This window comes from Hyalella azteca, unplaced genomic scaffold, assembly GCF_000764305.2.
Source record: "Hyalella azteca isolate HAZT.00-mixed unplaced genomic scaffold, Hazt_2.0.2 contig13457, whole genome shotgun sequence".
NCBI lineage: Eukaryota > Metazoa > Arthropoda > Malacostraca > Amphipoda > Hyalellidae > Hyalella > Hyalella azteca.
This window is the reverse complement of record NW_025943380.1, coordinates 955,405-973,024: the sequence shown is the minus strand read 5'-3', so window position 1 is coordinate 973,024 and position 17,620 is coordinate 955,405. Positions and strand designations below refer to the sequence as shown.

At 35.4% G+C, this 17,620-nt stretch overlaps 2 protein-coding genes across 5 annotated transcripts in view; one reads left to right on the top strand and one right to left on the bottom strand.

The window, feature by feature from the left end:
- The first annotated feature begins 1,036 nt into the window (after positions 1-1,036).
- LOC108672498 (WD repeat-containing protein 86) lies at positions 1,037-8,476 on the top strand. The gene is made up of 9 exons (XM_018160175.2): positions 1,037-1,110; positions 2,314-2,500; positions 3,248-3,369; positions 3,816-3,985; positions 4,473-4,649; positions 4,969-5,085; positions 6,519-6,693; positions 6,851-7,025; positions 7,614-8,476. The coding sequence occupies exons 2-9, from the start codon at positions 2,316-2,318 to the stop codon at positions 7,744-7,746; spliced, it is 1,254 nt and encodes a 417-aa protein (XP_018015664.1). The 5' UTR covers positions 1,037-1,110; positions 2,314-2,315; the 3' UTR covers positions 7,747-8,476.
- Positions 8,477-11,854: 3,378 nt separating this feature from the next.
- Positions 11,855-17,620, bottom strand: part of LOC108672497 (ecdysone-induced protein 78C) — a 28,767-nt gene continuing 23,001 nt past the window's right edge. For 3 of the 4 annotated variants that reach the window (XM_047883669.1, XM_018160172.2, XM_018160173.2), the window contains 3 exons: positions 17,039-17,227; positions 16,421-16,622; positions 11,855-15,759 (listed from right to left, as the gene is read on the bottom strand). In XM_047883669.1, coding sequence (XP_047739625.1) covers positions 16,425-16,622; positions 17,039-17,227 — 387 coding nt within the window. In that variant the 3' untranslated portion in view covers positions 11,855-15,759; positions 16,421-16,424. The remainder of the gene's footprint in view (positions 15,760-16,420; positions 16,623-17,038; positions 17,228-17,620) is intronic. The other variant, XM_018160174.2, reaches the window with a different exon arrangement.

Here is a 17,620-nt window from a genome sequence, read left to right as displayed (position 1 = left end):
ACAGTATTTATTCTCAATGTAATTGTCCAAACATTATCTGGTACAGAAAACGAAGTAAAATAATTAAATATCACACCAAATGGACCAATATTCAATACTAGCAGGAGTTGCCTATATCACACGCGCGAATGTAGGCGAGTTGACGTCTATATATCGTGCGCCTGAATGTAAACGAGTACGTCTATATCACACGCGTGAATATAGACGAGTCGTGTCAATATCGTGCGCGTAAATATAGAATTATATAGTAGGAACAAGCGTTATAGTAGTAGGAACAAGCGTTACCGAACACAAGTTATTACTTATCTGTTGAACTTGGAATAGGAATAATTACATTTAGCAACCGGCAATCGAACGTGAGATTAACATATACGAAACATCAGGTGATTTTTGTTTACCTTAAGTCATTGAGTGACGGTCAGACTCAGGAACGAACATAGATTTTATATAGTCATGCACGCATGCATCCGCATAAATGAATGTATTTTGCATAAAAATAGATTTATTCAATTTACCCTATTGCCATTTTTGGGGGGAAATTTAATCAGCTTGGCCAAAAAAATTCATATTCGAAAATAAAACGTGTGACTTTTGAACATAGCCACTAATCTCTTAGAGAGCTGAAATTTATGTATTATTATCAAGTGTCAAGACAGTCGTTATTATCGACCGTTGACTGAATACGACGTCGGTGTCAAGGCAGTCGTTATTATAGACCTTTGACTGAATACGACGTCGATGTCAAGACAGTCGTTATTATCGACTTTTGACTGAATACGACGTCGGTGTTAAGACAGTCGTTATTATCAGTCGTTATTATCGACCTTTGACTGAATACGACGTCGGTGTCAAGACAGTCGTTATTATCGACCTTTGACTGAATACGACGTCGGTGTTAAGGCAATCGTTATTATCGACCTTTGACTGAATATGACGTCGGTGTTAAGGCAGTTGGTTGCCATAGCCCAAATGTTGTGTGCGCCGCACTATGACGACCAGAGCTCGCTTTCACGAGAGGTTGTCAGTTGCTGTTTAGTCTTTCTCAGCCTCGATCGACCTTCAGACTTAACGCTTGAAAAAAAATTGTTCAAATTCTTCAATAATTTGGCGGTATGTCTGTAGATAGTCGTTTTTCTATTTCCGGTGTGTTAATCACGTGAAGCGTTGAATGATGGCAATTTTCTTAAGATATTATTTGTAATATTTAATACGTTTATTAAAATGCATTGATCAATTACTTGCATCACTACAAGAAAAGAGGATGAGCGATGTGGAGGAAAAAATCATTTGGTTAATTAAAGCAGCTTTTTCATGTGAAATTAAATTATTCAAATGCAAATTAAATTAATGAAAACCACATATGATATATTTGTACCTAAATAATTGATAAATTATTATAAATAAATATTTATATTTATTTATAAATTATTATAAATAAATTATTATAAAATGATTGATAAATTTAATGGATGAGGACGCATACACTAATGCAAATACGATTGTAAAACTAATGTAAAGAGTGAATTCGGAAGTTTGATTTACTATTTTATTTATGGCATGTCATATATCTTTATTCGGGAATCAATTAACATAGAGGTGGTTCAATTTCAAACCAATGCTCAATGGTTTAAATAGAACGTTTTTTAAATTTTTGAAGAACAATGATTTCATAAAACATTGTGGTAAAGAACAATGATTTTATACAACATTGTTTTAAATAACAATAATTTCATAGAACATTGTTTTAAAGAACAATGATTTCACAGAACATTGTTTCAAAGAACAATGATTTATTAGAACACTGTTTCAAAAAACAATGATTAATAGAACATTATTTTAAATAACAATGATTTAATAGAACATCTCAAGAGTCATTATTTCTGGCGCATTACTGCGCCTTGCGTGCCCCAACTCGTTATTTTTGTTTCGATTTCACACTCTGTTCTTCCACATTATTACTCATTGTTTTTCCAGTTTTAAATATTATTAATAACAGTGAAGCAAAACGCAAAACATCCGCTCACTTTTTTTGTTTCTGACTAGTAATTAACATATTCCCACGCTAGTCAACAGCGGAGCCAATCTAGCAATATAAAAATAAATTTCTCGATACTAACGCATAGTACAAATTTTGCAATAGTAACATACCAAATTTCTTATTTGCAATAGTAACATACCAAATTGCTTATTTGCAATAGTAACATACCAAATTTCTTATTTGCAATAGTAACATACCAAATTGCTTATTTGCAATAGTAATTCTATTTCTAAGTTCACTAGCTATTTAAATCTCCTGAATTTCTTATGGCCCAGCTATGGGGGGCCGCGGTAGCAAAGACAAGAGCGCCTTTCTCGTGAAGTCCATCGCAGACCACGCCAAAGACATCAACTGCATGGCGCTGTCTGAAGACCAGAGCGTCCTGGTCACTGGGTCTGAAGACTGCACCGCCAAGATGTACGATCTCAAAGACAAGGACTACGAGTGTCTTGGAACTTTTGAGTGAGTGTTTTAGGTTTAGACTTGAGAATTGTCTATTTATCTCTGAGTGTAAATTAGTAAAGATGAACTGTTCTGTTTTTGGCGTAATTCCAATCAATCGGAATCAATCAATTCCTCTAATCTAAGAATTCCCGCGTCTTTTGGCTTTAGACTTGAGAATTGTCTATTTGTCTCTGAGAAATTTGCTGCCACTAGTAGAAGGTTAAATATCAACCGCAGAGTCAGATTTGGTTTTGAAATTTGAAATTAAATTCTTTTATAAGATACTGGCAAAAATATATATAATGAAAGACAATTTTAATGGTAAAATTTTGTATTATAAAAGAATTATCACATAAGGTCGGAAGTCAGCAATTGCAAAATATCCAATACAGAAGTCTGTAATCATTTGTGTTGACATACGAACAATTAACTGCGCATCATAAGTATATGTTCTCATTCACTCATTATCGCGATTAACGCATTTCCAGATTGTTTTCGAAATAAATTTTAACGTTGTTATTTTATTTTATTCGAGTAACTTCTATTCTAATTTGTAAAACAATTTATAACGAGAAGTTTAATATAATATTTAATATTTAATATTTATTAATTATATAAATATTAAATAAAATATTAATATTTAGTATTTATATTAATATTTAGTAATAAAAATAATAATATTTAGTATATTTAAATATTAAATAAAATATTATTATTTAATATATATTAATAATTATAATATTTAATATTTGCTCTTCACCGCAGAGGCCACACAAGCTACATCACCTGCATCACCATCGCCGACACCTTCACCTTCACGGGCTCCAACGACACCACCATCAGGAAGTGGGACATGACCACCTGCCTCTGCGTCAACGTCTATTATGGTTATAATTATTTTTTGAAATTATTGTTTCAAGTGTTTGTATTTAAACGTACCTTGTGAACAGTTCATTCCTCATAACCAACTTGTTTCGCATGCTTATCAATTGTTGACACGCAGTGCTAAACAATTAATTATATTGTGATAACAACACCAACCAATATTGAAAATTGACAACAAAGAAAAAAATTGAAAGAACATAGAATATTGAAAAAAACAAAGAATATTGAAAGAACAAATAATATTGAAATATTGAAAGAACAAAGAATATTGAAAAAACAAAGAATATTGAAGGAACAAATAATATTGAAATATTGAAAGAACAAAGAATTTGAAAAAAACAAAGAATATTGAAGGAACAAATAATATTGAAATGTTGAAAGAACAAAGAATATTGAAAAAAAACAAAGAATATTGAAGGAACATATAACATTCAAATCTTATTTTCAGGCCACACAGCGCGCATCAGCCGCGTGATCTGCAACCACGAGTTCTTGTTTTCGACGTCGCACGACAAGACCGCACGTGCGTGGTTCTTCAGCGACGACGAGCTCTCGGACAGTCCCGAGGACTTCACAGAGCAGGAGTACTCGGAGCTGCTCTGCATCAGGACCTTCAAGGTAGCCTTAATTTCTATGGATCTCGTTCGTGGGACATCCATTGTCCCACGTCTTTTGTCCCTTCATTTCATTCATTGAAATTAGTATCCTACGAGTAAATCATTGTCCTTAGTGCACACGAATGTCGCTATGGTAAATCACTGTCCTTCGTACAAATGGATAACATTCTTGTAATTGAATACTATTCATGAAAATGAATGTCATTCAAGCAAATGAATGTCATACAGGCAAATAAATGCCATTGAAGCAAATGAATACCATTCTTGTAATTTAATGCTTTTCAAGCAAATGAATGTTCATCATGTATATCGCACATCAATCGCCTTTCACTGAAAGAGGTCGTTCCACTAAAACCAAACAAATCATCCCAGAACTAGAAAATAACTAATAAACTCTTTCTCAGTCACTGAAATCATTAATAAGTTCATCAAATCTTTTTCATCCCTAATAATGAACTCCTATAACAACTTTGAACATATGTTTCTAGGGCCACAACAAGTCGGTGTACCCTATCATCTACATCTCAGCGGACGACGAGTACTACACGCCTGGCAGCCTCACCGACCAAGCCCTCAACCCCAACGACCTCATCATCACAGGCAGCGGAGACTTCACGGCCAAGATCTGGTCTTTTGATTTGGCCAAGTGCCTGCACACGCTCAAGGTAAAGTTATAGCGCTTAGAAAGTTTCGATAATGTTTAAAACGTAGGCTAGACTTCGGTATGGTTTTATTTTCAAATTGGAATCATTTCCTCTCGAGGATTTTTCTTTGAACCCTGTGAGAAACCCTCCCTTGAGGAAAAAAATTATTTTGAGATTATGACAAGAAATACACGCATTTTTTATAGACCAGAAGTGAATGAAATAACTCTCTATAATCCTTCTCCGCACTTCTTATTGATCTAATTAAAATGATCACGTCTAATTGATCTGCTAAATGATCGCAATAATGAATAAATGAATAACTATAACATTATGGCAGGGTCACAGAGCGGCCGTGACATGCATGACGACGGATGCTCAAGGCATTGTCCTCTACACGGGCAGCGCTGACAAATCCATCCGCTCCTGGAACATCCAACGCGGCGAGTGTCTCAGGGTACGATTATATTATATTAGCGGCCAGTTACATTTCCTGACAGTCTGAAAGTTTCTTCTTGGTCTTGTACTAAATTTTTAACCTTCTTCAAGACTTCATTCATCATCACAGGTATGATGGTAAAACTCCGGTATCCACGAAACTCTACTGGTTTACTTATAGGACTAATAATATGCCTTTATAAATACTTTTTGAAGACAACACTTCTAAAGAGGCCAGTGTCTCCGATGTTATGTTTGTACAATGGATTTCTAATTTTATTTTTAAATATTAAAAAAATTATTTTTTCATTTATTTATATAAACAAAGTAATAAATTTCTAAAATTATTTATTCTGTCAATTGATTCAAGCATTGTCTCCGGCTTTACGCAAGTGTGCAAATTTCAGATCGATTGAACTGGTAGAAGTGTGTTAAATATTGATTATAAGATTAGTAGCAGACAAACAAACAATCAAACATGAAGTGAAGTTAAAGAGAAGTCATGTAAAATGCAAGGTCAATAAGAAAGTCTCTTTGTTCGCCACTAAGTACAAGTGCTATCCACTGTTCGTTGCTTTTGCTGAAATGAAATTACTTCATCAATTCTTAAAATATTGGAGAACGATCCTCTCCGATAATTACTATATTGAGGCTTCTCCGGCCGACATTGTCGTTCGTCATGATCGACAGAGATGGAGGTTTGCACATAAGTTTCAAATCATTTCATTTGAATAAACCTAAGGATATATTAGAATCGTATTATAATAATGTGTAAGGTATTACGCAATTCTATTCCGATAATGTCTCAGGACGCCCTCGAATTTAATGTTTGAAATGTCTAAAGGTCTCATATTTTCCTAAATATATAACTTGAATTGAAAAAGTTAATATTTTAGCAGCAGTAGCTCGTATAACATGCGATAAGGTTTTTATTTCAAAGATATGTTACTAAAGAATTATAATTTTGAATGGTCAATTAATGCAGCTAGTAAGAATTCAGATTTAGAAGTCCACGATTACTTTGCTTATTAGAGATTATACGAAGTGTAAATAATTTATAGTAGACTTCGATTGCGTATCCGATTGCCATCATTTGGAAAGTGAATACTTTGTTTCTCTTTTGACTTCACTTCTAAAAATGTTACGAATTTTATGGCGTACAGTTAATACAAAACCCCGTAATCCCATTTATTAGGTGGTTTAGCATAGGCATACCAGTTATGGTAAGTGATAATCATAATCGTATAATACTGAAAGAAACGAGAAAAGGTAGATTATATTGAGGTTCTGGGGACGTGGGAGCACAGGAGCACAATAATTATGTGGTGTTTCCAGTTCGTCCAATGGTAAACTAACCATCATTAACAGTTAGTACAGGTAGCGGAGGAACACGATAGTAGCCTGATGAACCTGCTCATTGCCAACCATTAATAATTAACCGTTTGTGTACAGGTAATGGAGGAGCACGATGCTCCCGTGATGAACCTGCTCATCGTGAACCGCCTGATGTACTCGTGTAGTCAGGACTGCACTGCGCGCTGTTGGGTGCGGGAGTTCGGCGACTGCACCAACGTCTACCGCGACGCCACCGACTCTCTTGTGGTCATCCACGTCAAGAATGGATTGCGTGAGTTATCTTTGGTAACAATTATGCTCGAAAAAAACTATGATATTTGTTTTAATAACAATTATATTCATCCTAACCGAAGGACTCGTGAGGTTTAAAATGTAAGAAAAAAAGATGGCTCTAAAACATTTCTAACGATTAACTAATTTATTTTCAGTTTTCACGGCCGGAGGAGACTCTGTCATCCGCGTTTATGACATCAAAAGCGGTGCCTTGAAGGAGACGTTCGAAGGCCACAGCGCCAGCGTCCAGTGTCTGGCGATCGCTGGCAACCGCATGTACACTGCAGGCTACGACAACACGCTCAAGATTTGGAATATTGAGAGTCTTCGGTGAGTGCAGAATTTTACTATTTAGAACACTCAACACGCTTCGAACTAACGTTAGTCAAATTCTTCTGTGACTGAAATTGAGTGAGTTAACAAGTGAGTCGAAAAACTTTATAAGTCAGATGTATGGATGAGTTCGAAAATTGAACGTAGTTCAATTCTTAGTTATTCGTAGAAAAAATTGTACTATTCCTCGGTATTATTTGCATTCATGTGTACTTTAATTTAGATTGTACTAATATACTTTTTCTCGATTTTCTGCCCAATGTTCATAGTCTGCTCCATGCGGCTTTAAACCGCTATTAATGTCTGATATTCCCTAGAAAAACTGTTTAATGAATGAACTGCATTTTGATGCTTCTTGGTATACATGCTTGTGATTCTTCATAATGTCAGTATATTTATGTTTTTCGCATGTTCATTTTTAAGCACGTATTCTATCATATGTGTTGCTCACGTATTTTGCTCACTCGACATAATTTTGATAGAAAATATAGAAATTTCTTGGGGCTTCAGCCCATTATTAATTGGTTTTTACTGCTTGAAACTTTACTCGGATTGAAATGATGTTTGGATTTGTTATCATTATAGCATGGAGAAGAACAGCATGCTGGACGATGAAGACCTGGAGGGCCTGCCTCTCCACAACCACCAACCGCTGTTGAACAACAGAATCAACAAGTATGATGATGTGGATGTCAACAGCGCCCCTGCGATGAAGTAACACCTGCATCGTGGCAACCTGCAATAATATGAGACCTGAATAATGGACACTAGCGATAAAACGAAACCTGTATCCCTTACATGTGCGATAAAATGAGATCTGAACCATGGCAATAGTTATCAACTATATTGACTAGTTTATTAGTTAATTAACTGGTATATAGTTACTCACTTATCAGTCATCACTTATAATATTGGCAGATCGTTTATTATATCTCGCGGCAATAAAATATGGAGAACCGGTAAAGTAAGTGCGTCCGTTTAACCCATGTTTCCAAACCAAAGTCTCTCAAAAGGTCTGGTTAACCCACTTATGCCAGTCGAGCCGTAAAACATTTAAACAAATCCTAACTTTCAGTACAATAATAACTTAATAACCTGCATGATGTGTCAGCACTGCTGTATTTATTAATTTCACTTAATTAATTAATTAAGGGCGAGAAACAATAATTAATTAGAAATAATAACGGCGAGATTCCAGTTTTCTTACATCAATATCATCATTTTAGAAATGACGAAATTTATGTTTGAAGCTGTTTGAAAACTTAATTTCGCGATATGATGCAAAATTTAAACATTTTAGTTGTTCGGGTTACGTTGAGAAAAAAACGGAATTCTTGAAATTTGTAGTTATATCTTGAAAATTTATTCATCTGAGCACCGATGACGATTATTGATGATCTTAATTAAATAATAAAATACCAATTCAATGGAGAAATTGTAACTATTTTATTTCCTATTTAATCAGCAATTTAAAATTTAAATTCATCAGAAATATTCTATGGTGAATTACACTGTTCGATTTTCATTGGAAATAAATTTAATGTTTTCAAATCTTCAACAAGATTATGACAAATTTTAACGCATTCCGCAAAATGACTACGTTTAAGTATCATATTATTTGAATTTCTGCCTTCACATTTCGAGTTTATCTCGCGTAGGAGAGAACATTTCTCATTTTTATTTTACGCTCAATTATTGTGTAGAATTTTTCACTCTCTCAACTATCCTGATGCCATCGCGGCCGTGGGGTTCGTTGGAGCGTTCAGCGTTGCTGTTCTGATGAAATTAACTCCCAAGGTTAATAAACATTGACAAACATCCTTCGTGTGTGGCATATATTACATCCTTATCAAAATAGAACAATTTCTTGGCGGAGAATTTCAATACACAAACGAAACATGAACGTCATCTCGCACATTAAAAAACAAAAATCATTTTTAGTACCCACTCAGTAAAAATTATCAACTCATGCATTAAATATGTCCGTACTCATGTCGAAAGTTTAAAATTTATGTACATGACGGAAATATTTATGTCTGTTTAATTAGGTATCGAGTTATTGAATCTCCAAACTAATTTATTTAAAAATTTATGGCATTTGAGTGTAATAATTATTGCATTTGCTAGAATTTTTGCAAATGCCTTTGCTTCGCCTTCAATTAATTTGAAAGCCAATCATTGAAAAGCAACTGTCGTATGCGCTGCTGCTTTCTAGAACCACATTGATTTTTTTCGTTGTTGATGAACACTATGAAAATGTGACTTACAATAAGGCATTTGATGAAGTTTATTTGAGAAAACGAAAACCTTCAAGAACCTCGTCTCTCCACGTATCTTTCCTCAATATAGCAGCAAACTGGTTGGTCTCTAAATAAAAAAAAACGGGAACAATAGAAATATGATTAAAACATTTTCACTAGTTGGGAATAGAACATCAAATGAAATTTAATTACCTGAATTAAATGTGAATTGCTGAATGATATGGTTTTCCACTGCTAATTCACTGAAAGAATGGTTTGGAACGAAATGATCGACTTTTTCTTGTAAAATCTATCTATGAGCACATTTGTATTTTTGTTGCACTGTTAGCAAGTTATTTCGTAAAATAATCTTCATATCTTTACACCTCAAGCACTCGTCCTAAATTTGTTGACTCTTTAAAAGCGAATTCTGCTGTTATACTGTTCTCCAGTCCATTTCAACGCATCGTTCTAAAATAGCTGTCACTCCAAATAAAGTTGTCTGACGGCAGATGCTAATAAAACACATGTCATGATCTTATAACGGACGCCTGCTTCCACATCGATGATAATTTGTACAACTTATAGTTTTCCTGATAAAATTACAACTTAAGTTTAGAACATGAATGTATATGTACAATGAACTAAAATCCATATTAAAATTTCTAGAAATAAATAACAACTTTACGAGCGTGATTCATAGTGATGTTGCGTTTTCATTTAATTAAACTGAACTAGCATAGGCAGATCAATAGTATTCAGTGTCAGGACAAATATCAATCGTCATTCGAATTCAACGAGAAGAAAAGCCGTCAAAAACCAATTGAACAGTTAAACAGAATTATTAGTTAACGAAGTTAAATTCTGTGTTTAGAAATTCACGAATACAATTTTCGTACCCATAATTAAAGAAAATGAAGATCAAATAAACTTTCAGAATATTTTAATGGTCTCTGATTTTTCCATGGTTGTAGAACGTAATCTAACGCTTACGGTATTCCTTAACGGCGCTAACGAAACCAAATTTCCACAACAGGCTGTATGTATTCCAATGATAGATAATATCAATGAGTGGAGGTAGATCACAATTATTATTTTCTGCTCATGTTTTACTTGAGAAAATGTTGGCTTCAACTACTTCCACAGCAAGACAGTCCAATCATTTCGCCTCTCCAGAAGAAGGAGATTCAGTCAACCGGAAACTAAGTTTCTGATAATATAATTAACATTATTTCCTGTCCATAAAGACCATCAATCTGCAAAAAAAACACAACCAAAAAATTCCATAAGAATACATCATTCAACAATAACATGAGAACCACAAATGAGACGAAGATTAACTTAACAAGACTAACTAGTTACACGGAAATACATTTCAAATAGAAAAATTCTCTTCTAAAGTTTAATTTACAAATTAACTAATGTAAAGTTGCTGAGAACTGAGCACTGAGAATCGCCAGGGACGCATCACTAAAAGGATGCATGCGTAAATTACTCAAATAACGAACTAAGTTGCGTAAATTACTCAAATAACGAACTAAGTTGCGTAAATTACTCAAATAACGAACTAAGTTGCGTAAGTTACTCAAATAACGAACTAAGTTGCGTAAATTACTCAAATAACGAACTAAGTTGCGTAAATTACTCAAATAACGACCGAAGTTCTTCGTTCGGCTGGCCTTCGCATATCAAGCAAAGGTACACATCTCAACCTCTTCTTTGTGCTTCTCTTCCAAGACTTTTTTCTAATATTTAATTGAGATGTATTTAAAAATATTTTAAAAATTAATTTTCATTAAAAACATTAAAATTGTATACGCTTGAATATCAAGAAAATAAGAAAATGTCAGCTCAATTTTGACGAGATATTCTTCATGCTGCAGTTGCGGCCAAAAGATGTACAATTTGAAATAAATCTGAAAACTGCTCATCTTTTGGCCGCAACTGCAGCATGAAGCTAGGAGATCTCGTACAAATTGAGCTGCAATTTTCTTCATTTGTTTTTAACAGAAAAAAGGTCAAATGGCTCGAAAAAATTATACTCAGAGATCGAAGCCTATAAAAAACATTGAAATTTCTGCAGCACCTGAGGCATAAAAAATAAATTGTGACTGCCTCTCAAAATTGTTTACGAGTTCTAAACTGCCTTCAAAACATATAGGCATCACTTGAGCGCCCAACATGAACATGACTGACATGAACATTATTTACAAATAACGTGTTTGTAGCACATCAGAGGAATGATTTTACTGTAATATAATTCACAACACAAATGTAAGGCATATTAAACATCTACATAAATGATGACATTAAACCGAAACAAGATTTCTTCCTTAAAATCGTACAAATATTGAACCTTTAGTCAAAACTTGCACGTACAATCTGAATTCTCATCAGTGAAGAACGCAAGTAATCTTGAAGATAATATTTATAAATATAATTTGAAAATAAAAAAAATCATTGCATTATTCGAATGACACAACAAAAACAAAGATCGTGAATACGAAACATGGGTTCTCAAATGATAACAACTTTCAATCCCAAGGCTAGGAAATCCTCAAGGCCTCGCAATTCTTATTTGACAGCAAGGATCGTACCAACGAAACAAGAGTTTTTCAGTGGAAGAAAGCCGGAATTTTTCAAGGTTGAACAAACGAAACAAGAGTTTTTCAGTGGAAGAAAGCCGGCATTTTTCACGGTTGAACAAACGAAACAAGAGTTTTTCAGTGGAAGAAAGCCGGAATTTTTCAAGGTTGAACAATACTCGATGGCAGCACAATCATTACACGACAGATCATCACCAGAGGGTACAACACAAAATCTAGAGTACGCAGTTTTCAGGCAAGGAGCTACGATCTGTAATGTGTTTCTGAGTTACGTCACCCAAAGCTATAGAAATATTTACATGATATTACCATTTTTTCGTCTCTTATAATCTACTTTTCACAATTACTTTGCAATAAGACTTTCCTTGGATTGAAGCATAACTCATGTAAAAGAAAAATCCACGGGCAGGGATTCATTTGGGATTGTTGCCACCCGAAAAATAGTTTTTCGGGCTTTTGAACTATTACAAAGGAATTTTATCGACTTGGCAACCTCTCGAGTCGAAATTAATTAATATTCAAGGATAGATACCTGAAAAATAAAAAATCGATCAACAATAATACAGTATATCTGTTAGGTTTTCATCACATTACTTTACGGATATGAACTGAGTGACAATTACGATTTAAAATACTCTCCATGAAAATTTTATTCAGCGAATATTGTTGTTTTCGACGTTAGCAAAAAAGTTCAATCTACTTTAATTATTGAGTTTTCGACGTAAGCAAAAAAGTTCAATTAACTCAAATTCAGTTCCATTAGTCGTGATAACAAATATCGAAACCAATCGATTTATCTTCCAAATTAGGTCTCACGGTACATGAGTCTACCGATCTACAGGTCAGTCTATGAAATATAATCGATCAACTGGAACCGAACGAGAGGTGAGTGCATGTATTGGGGTGAGGGGTATACAGTTTGTTCTAAGCAACCATCATCGGTCTCAACCTCGACACTAATTCCTTCTCTCGGCCCTAAAAAATAAACGCTGACCACACTTTCTTAGCTAGCATTTTCAGAAGAAATGAAAATTTGCACAATTTTTCTATCATCGCAAACTATGTCAAGCATTATGAAAGATTATTTAGGAAATTAATGTCCATCTCGATTCTTCAGAAAACCAGTTTCCATAATTTCTTGTGCCCTAATTTTTAGATTACTAAGAACCATTCATAACTAAAACTTTTGGTTAAATTCAGGTCAATTTATTTTGCTTGCAATGACCTTTATATTTTGTCTACTTCGGTGAAGTAAACACTATGGCACGTCGGAGTGATAAAAAATAAAAAGAGAGAAAATAACACACAAACCATGAAGCGAAAATGCAACATTTCTTCTGATAATGAAATCGTAATTTATGCTGTTTTGTGCTGAGAACTACGGCTGTATTTCAATGTACGGCTGGCATGCCTAAACGGCAATAATTTGTCAGAGTAACTAAAAAATCTGCAAAATGTTTTTTTTTTTCCTTGTGCCTCCTGGAGAGCTCTGACTTCATTACAATAAATTCTGACAAAGATGTGGCTCCAAACAAGCTTATGTCTAAAGTCATGATGAGAAATTTCAATAGTGTAATTTTCAGCAATTAACCTAGGAACTATTCGCTGAACACCAAAAAGTTGAAGGGCTAAACTCCTAACGTTTCTTTTCAAGAAACTCGAGCGAGGTTATGACAGTGCCTTAAAAGGACGAGTAATTTCACTGCTAAGGTAAAATCTGTTTAAATAAACAAAGTTTATCCGCAAGCTTCTCGATTCTAGCTTAATCACTTTCATCGATCTCTAATCGCTGTCGCTAGCTCGCGGTTTTCACAGTAGTTCGTCATCCATCATTTGCACTTTAGTTCTCCATCTTCCATTTGCACTCCACTTCGCCACTTGCCCTTTGCACTCCAATTCACAATCTTACATTCGAACTCCATGCAGTTTGCCATCCACCATTGCACTCCAGTTTCGTCATCCATCATCTACACTCCACTTCCCCACCTGCACTTTGCGCTCCAGTTCACCATCTTCTATTCGCACATCATTTCGCCATCAGCCCTTTGCACTCTAGTTCGTCATTTGTCCTTTGCACTCCAGTTCACTCTCTGTCCTTTGCACTCCAGTTCACTCTGTGTCCTTTGCACTCCAGTTCACAATCTCCCAGTTTCTGTGCGCTTAGCAAAGCCTTACATTATATTAGACATCTACAAAGCACAGTTTATCACGTACTTCACAAATGAGCGGCTAGAGCGATAGTCTAGGGTGGGTGGGCTACCTATTTACATCACTAATAACAGGGCTAAACGTAACCTAGACATTCTCACTAGTTTCCTGCTACCAAAAATAACTTCACGAGAACGACTAAGAAGCTTAGCTCAACGGGTGCTGCCATTTGAATAATTTCAGCATCAAGTTGTTCTTATCTAAATTAACTTCTACTCTAGGGTTATCTAGATTACGGTCAAACTGCATGAGAACACTCGTATTTAATTCAGAGTTTATTCCATCAATATCCAGTTAATTACCTTGCAATGTATATTATACTGCAACAACGACAATAATTTCTCCATTTTATGATTTCTCCAAATCCTTGGCAATCACCACGACGACAAAATTAGTCTGAGATTCTTTGCAATTCATGGTTGGGATTTTCTTCCTAGAATTATGAGTAGGTACCAGCCAGGCTCACATTTCATAAGAATTTCTGAGCCAATAAATTGAAAAATTCGTACGGCTCCTTGCTGAGAAATAGTATTCTGTATAAAATATAAAGTTTGCATATAATATCATGAGTTACTTTCGAAGATTATCGTATCGTCCAAAAGACAACTCGGAGAACAGCAACACCGACGAGACATTTAACCGCAATGTTTCATTATAACAAAACTGAACACAGTCGGATAACAGTATAACAAGAAATGGTCAGAGGCACAAGAGGTAACCTTCCCACTCATCGGAAGTCCTGGGACATCTGCTCAATAAAACTCGTTTGAAGTCTCCCATATCGTTGTGAACAACGAAAAATCATATCTAGCAGCTGCATGAAACTTCCTGAACTTTCCAGCTTATGCTTTGCGATTAATGTGATATATCTATGTTTCAAACCTGGTTTGTAAATTTTTCTTTTCTCACATACAATTCCATTTTCCATCAAACAAATTGAAAAAATATATAATTCCACATTTGGGGAACGAATCCCAATCTTTTCACTCGCAATAAGTTTACACGCGGTAATTTCGGATATCTTACCTGGCGATAACACACCGCCCGTGTCGGTTTAAATTGATTACCAACCATACTTCTAATTATTCCAATAAACTTGTCATCAAAAATAACTACCATTAAACAACTCGCATTTAAAACCCGCACTTCAAGTTACTTAGTTCGTGTATCGTACATCGTGGGCCGTTAAAACCACCCCAAAAATTCAGTTAAATATTTTTCTTGATATTTTCTAATAAACATCGGAATAATTGCGTGATATTTACTTCAAGTAACGGCTAATCTGCTTCCGTATTCGTTGGAGTTGTACGTGTAGTGGTCCAAGTAAACAACCACGAATTTGAGCTTTACTAACTTTACATTGGTGATTTTGCAGAATCTAGAGTGGAGATGCAGAATCTAGACGCTTGTAGACTTCCAGAAAATGCTTCGACTCGTTTTATCGTAAGCCCTTCGTACATAAAAGATGTCTCGAGGATAGTTGAACGAATATTATTTTATGATGAGAGAATTGTAATTTACGTGTAGATAATTTGTTTCAAAGAACTGATGAAAAATCTGGTATCGAAGACGACTGATTTTCAAGCTGGTGGTGAATTTAATGAAGGGGGCAGAGGAAGAGTGGAGCAGGCAGAGTTGTCGAGGCAAAGGTCGCTCGAGGTAGATGCTGCAACGCGCCTGAAAACAATGCATTCATTTCATCTTCCTGCGGCCGTACTATCAAAAATAATTACTGGTTTGTAGCTATGTAGTACATGAAGGCTTCCTAAAGCAAAACCCACTGATCACAGACGAAAAAAAATGGTTGTGACGTGTACTTAAGTTTTAATAGTTCGGACCTGCAACAACATCATTTATAAGTACTTATATGTATTCATCAACCATACCATTTATGTATTCATCAACATCTTCATCTAATTCAAACTGTAAATACTTAACTCAGTTGAAGTTAAGCTTAAGCTTGTAAAAATTGAACTTACATTTTATTTGCATTCTAAAGTTAAGTTCTGTTCTGAAACTTGACAATCTATGACTGATCAATTTTTAAAACTTGTCAGCACCCCTTCTGCAATCATTTGATGAATCACGTGAACGTCACACCCAGTTTGTTCAACATGCTACCTCAAGGCCTCACCCAGTCAGTTCAACATGCTATCTCAAGGCCTCACCCAGTCAGTTCAACATGCTATCTCAAGGTCTCACCCAGTCAGTTCTACATGCTATCTCAAGGCCTCACCCAGTCAGTTCAACATGCTATCTCAAGGTCTCACCCAGTCAGTTCTACATGCTATCTCAAGGCCTCACCCAGTCAGTTCAACATGCTATCTCAAGGCCTCACCCAGTCAGTTCAACATGAGTTTCGACTCGTCTTGTCGAATATCGTAAATTTCTGCAAAAAGTGGAGGCAGTTCCAATCTGTTCCAGTTGTCCCTGAACCACTGCAGGTGACTCTGATGGCATCCTCCAATCTTGCGAAGTTCTTGAAGTTTACTGAGCAGACTTTGGAATATACTGTTGTCCATGGGATGGCTTCGTGACGTCTGTAATATACGGCAACATTGAGTAAATTAATTTTAATCATCACGATTTAAAGTGTGATAATAAGTTTATAGGTAAAAATATGTGTAACAGTGTTTAAAAGTGAAGCAAAAAAAATATTACGCCCCATGCCATTCACGGGGATCATTCTCAGTAAAAGTTGTTGCTAGAGCGATAATCGACATCTGTGGTTTTACGTGAAATTTCTTAAGAAAACCAGTGTTTCAAGTTGAAGAAATCTTTCGTTTTGAGCAAAATGTCATGACAATATTCATGGGTCTAAGCGAAATCTCTCAAAGCCATTTAACTGATCATGTCGTGACAATATCTGGGATTTTTAATGAAATCTCCCTGTTATTTCGGCCGATGTCATCATGACGAATAAGCTTCAAGATCAGTTTATTTTGGGCACTAGTACCTGACTTACATGAGTCCGGAGAGCCTCCATAGCTCGATCTTGATGATACTGGACATTTTTCCTGTCAATGACACCCAGGCGGTCGGGCGTGAAGAGAACAGCGGCTGAGAACAACCCGATGCCGGTGTCGTGGAGTCCCAGGGAATTGAACGACGCGGCGAAGTTGAAGAGCGAGTCAACGAAATCAACCTGAAAAAAGGAAATATTAAAATGACTGTAGAGCATTTTGAAATTAAAGTCCATGGGAGCAGAATGAAACAATTGTCAAAAGCTGACAAATCTTTAACTAAATTTCCGAATTTTGCCACTATTTTCTATGGAATTTAACCTCATTGACAAAGAATTCGAATAACTTTACAATTTCGACATATTTGTAATAGTTACCAATTGTGACGAATACTAATGATGCTTTTTGCTGTTTTTATCGTAATACTCGGCTCGCGAATAGTCATTGTGCTCACCTTCAAACTTATTCGCAGGGCTCCTATTTATAAGTTGTAACGTGCCTTCGAAGTTTTAGAATAGAATAGAAGTGTCGGCACTGAAGATATAGGCCCGTGGCCTATTTATGCCAGACGTCCC

Excerpts from the sequence above, each read along its gene's own strand:
- LOC108672498 (XM_018160175.2), top strand. The coding sequence starts at position 2,316 with ATGGGGGGCCGCGGTAGCAAAGACAAGAGCGCCTTTCTCGTGAAGTCC. Across the intron at positions 3,370-3,815 it reads CTGCGTCAACGTCTATTATG|GCCACACAGCGCGCATCAGC; the intron begins GTTATAATTATT and ends TCTTATTTTCAG. Across the intron at positions 7,026-7,613 it reads TGGAATATTGAGAGTCTTCG|CATGGAGAAGAACAGCATGC; the intron begins GTGAGTGCAGAA and ends TTATCATTATAG.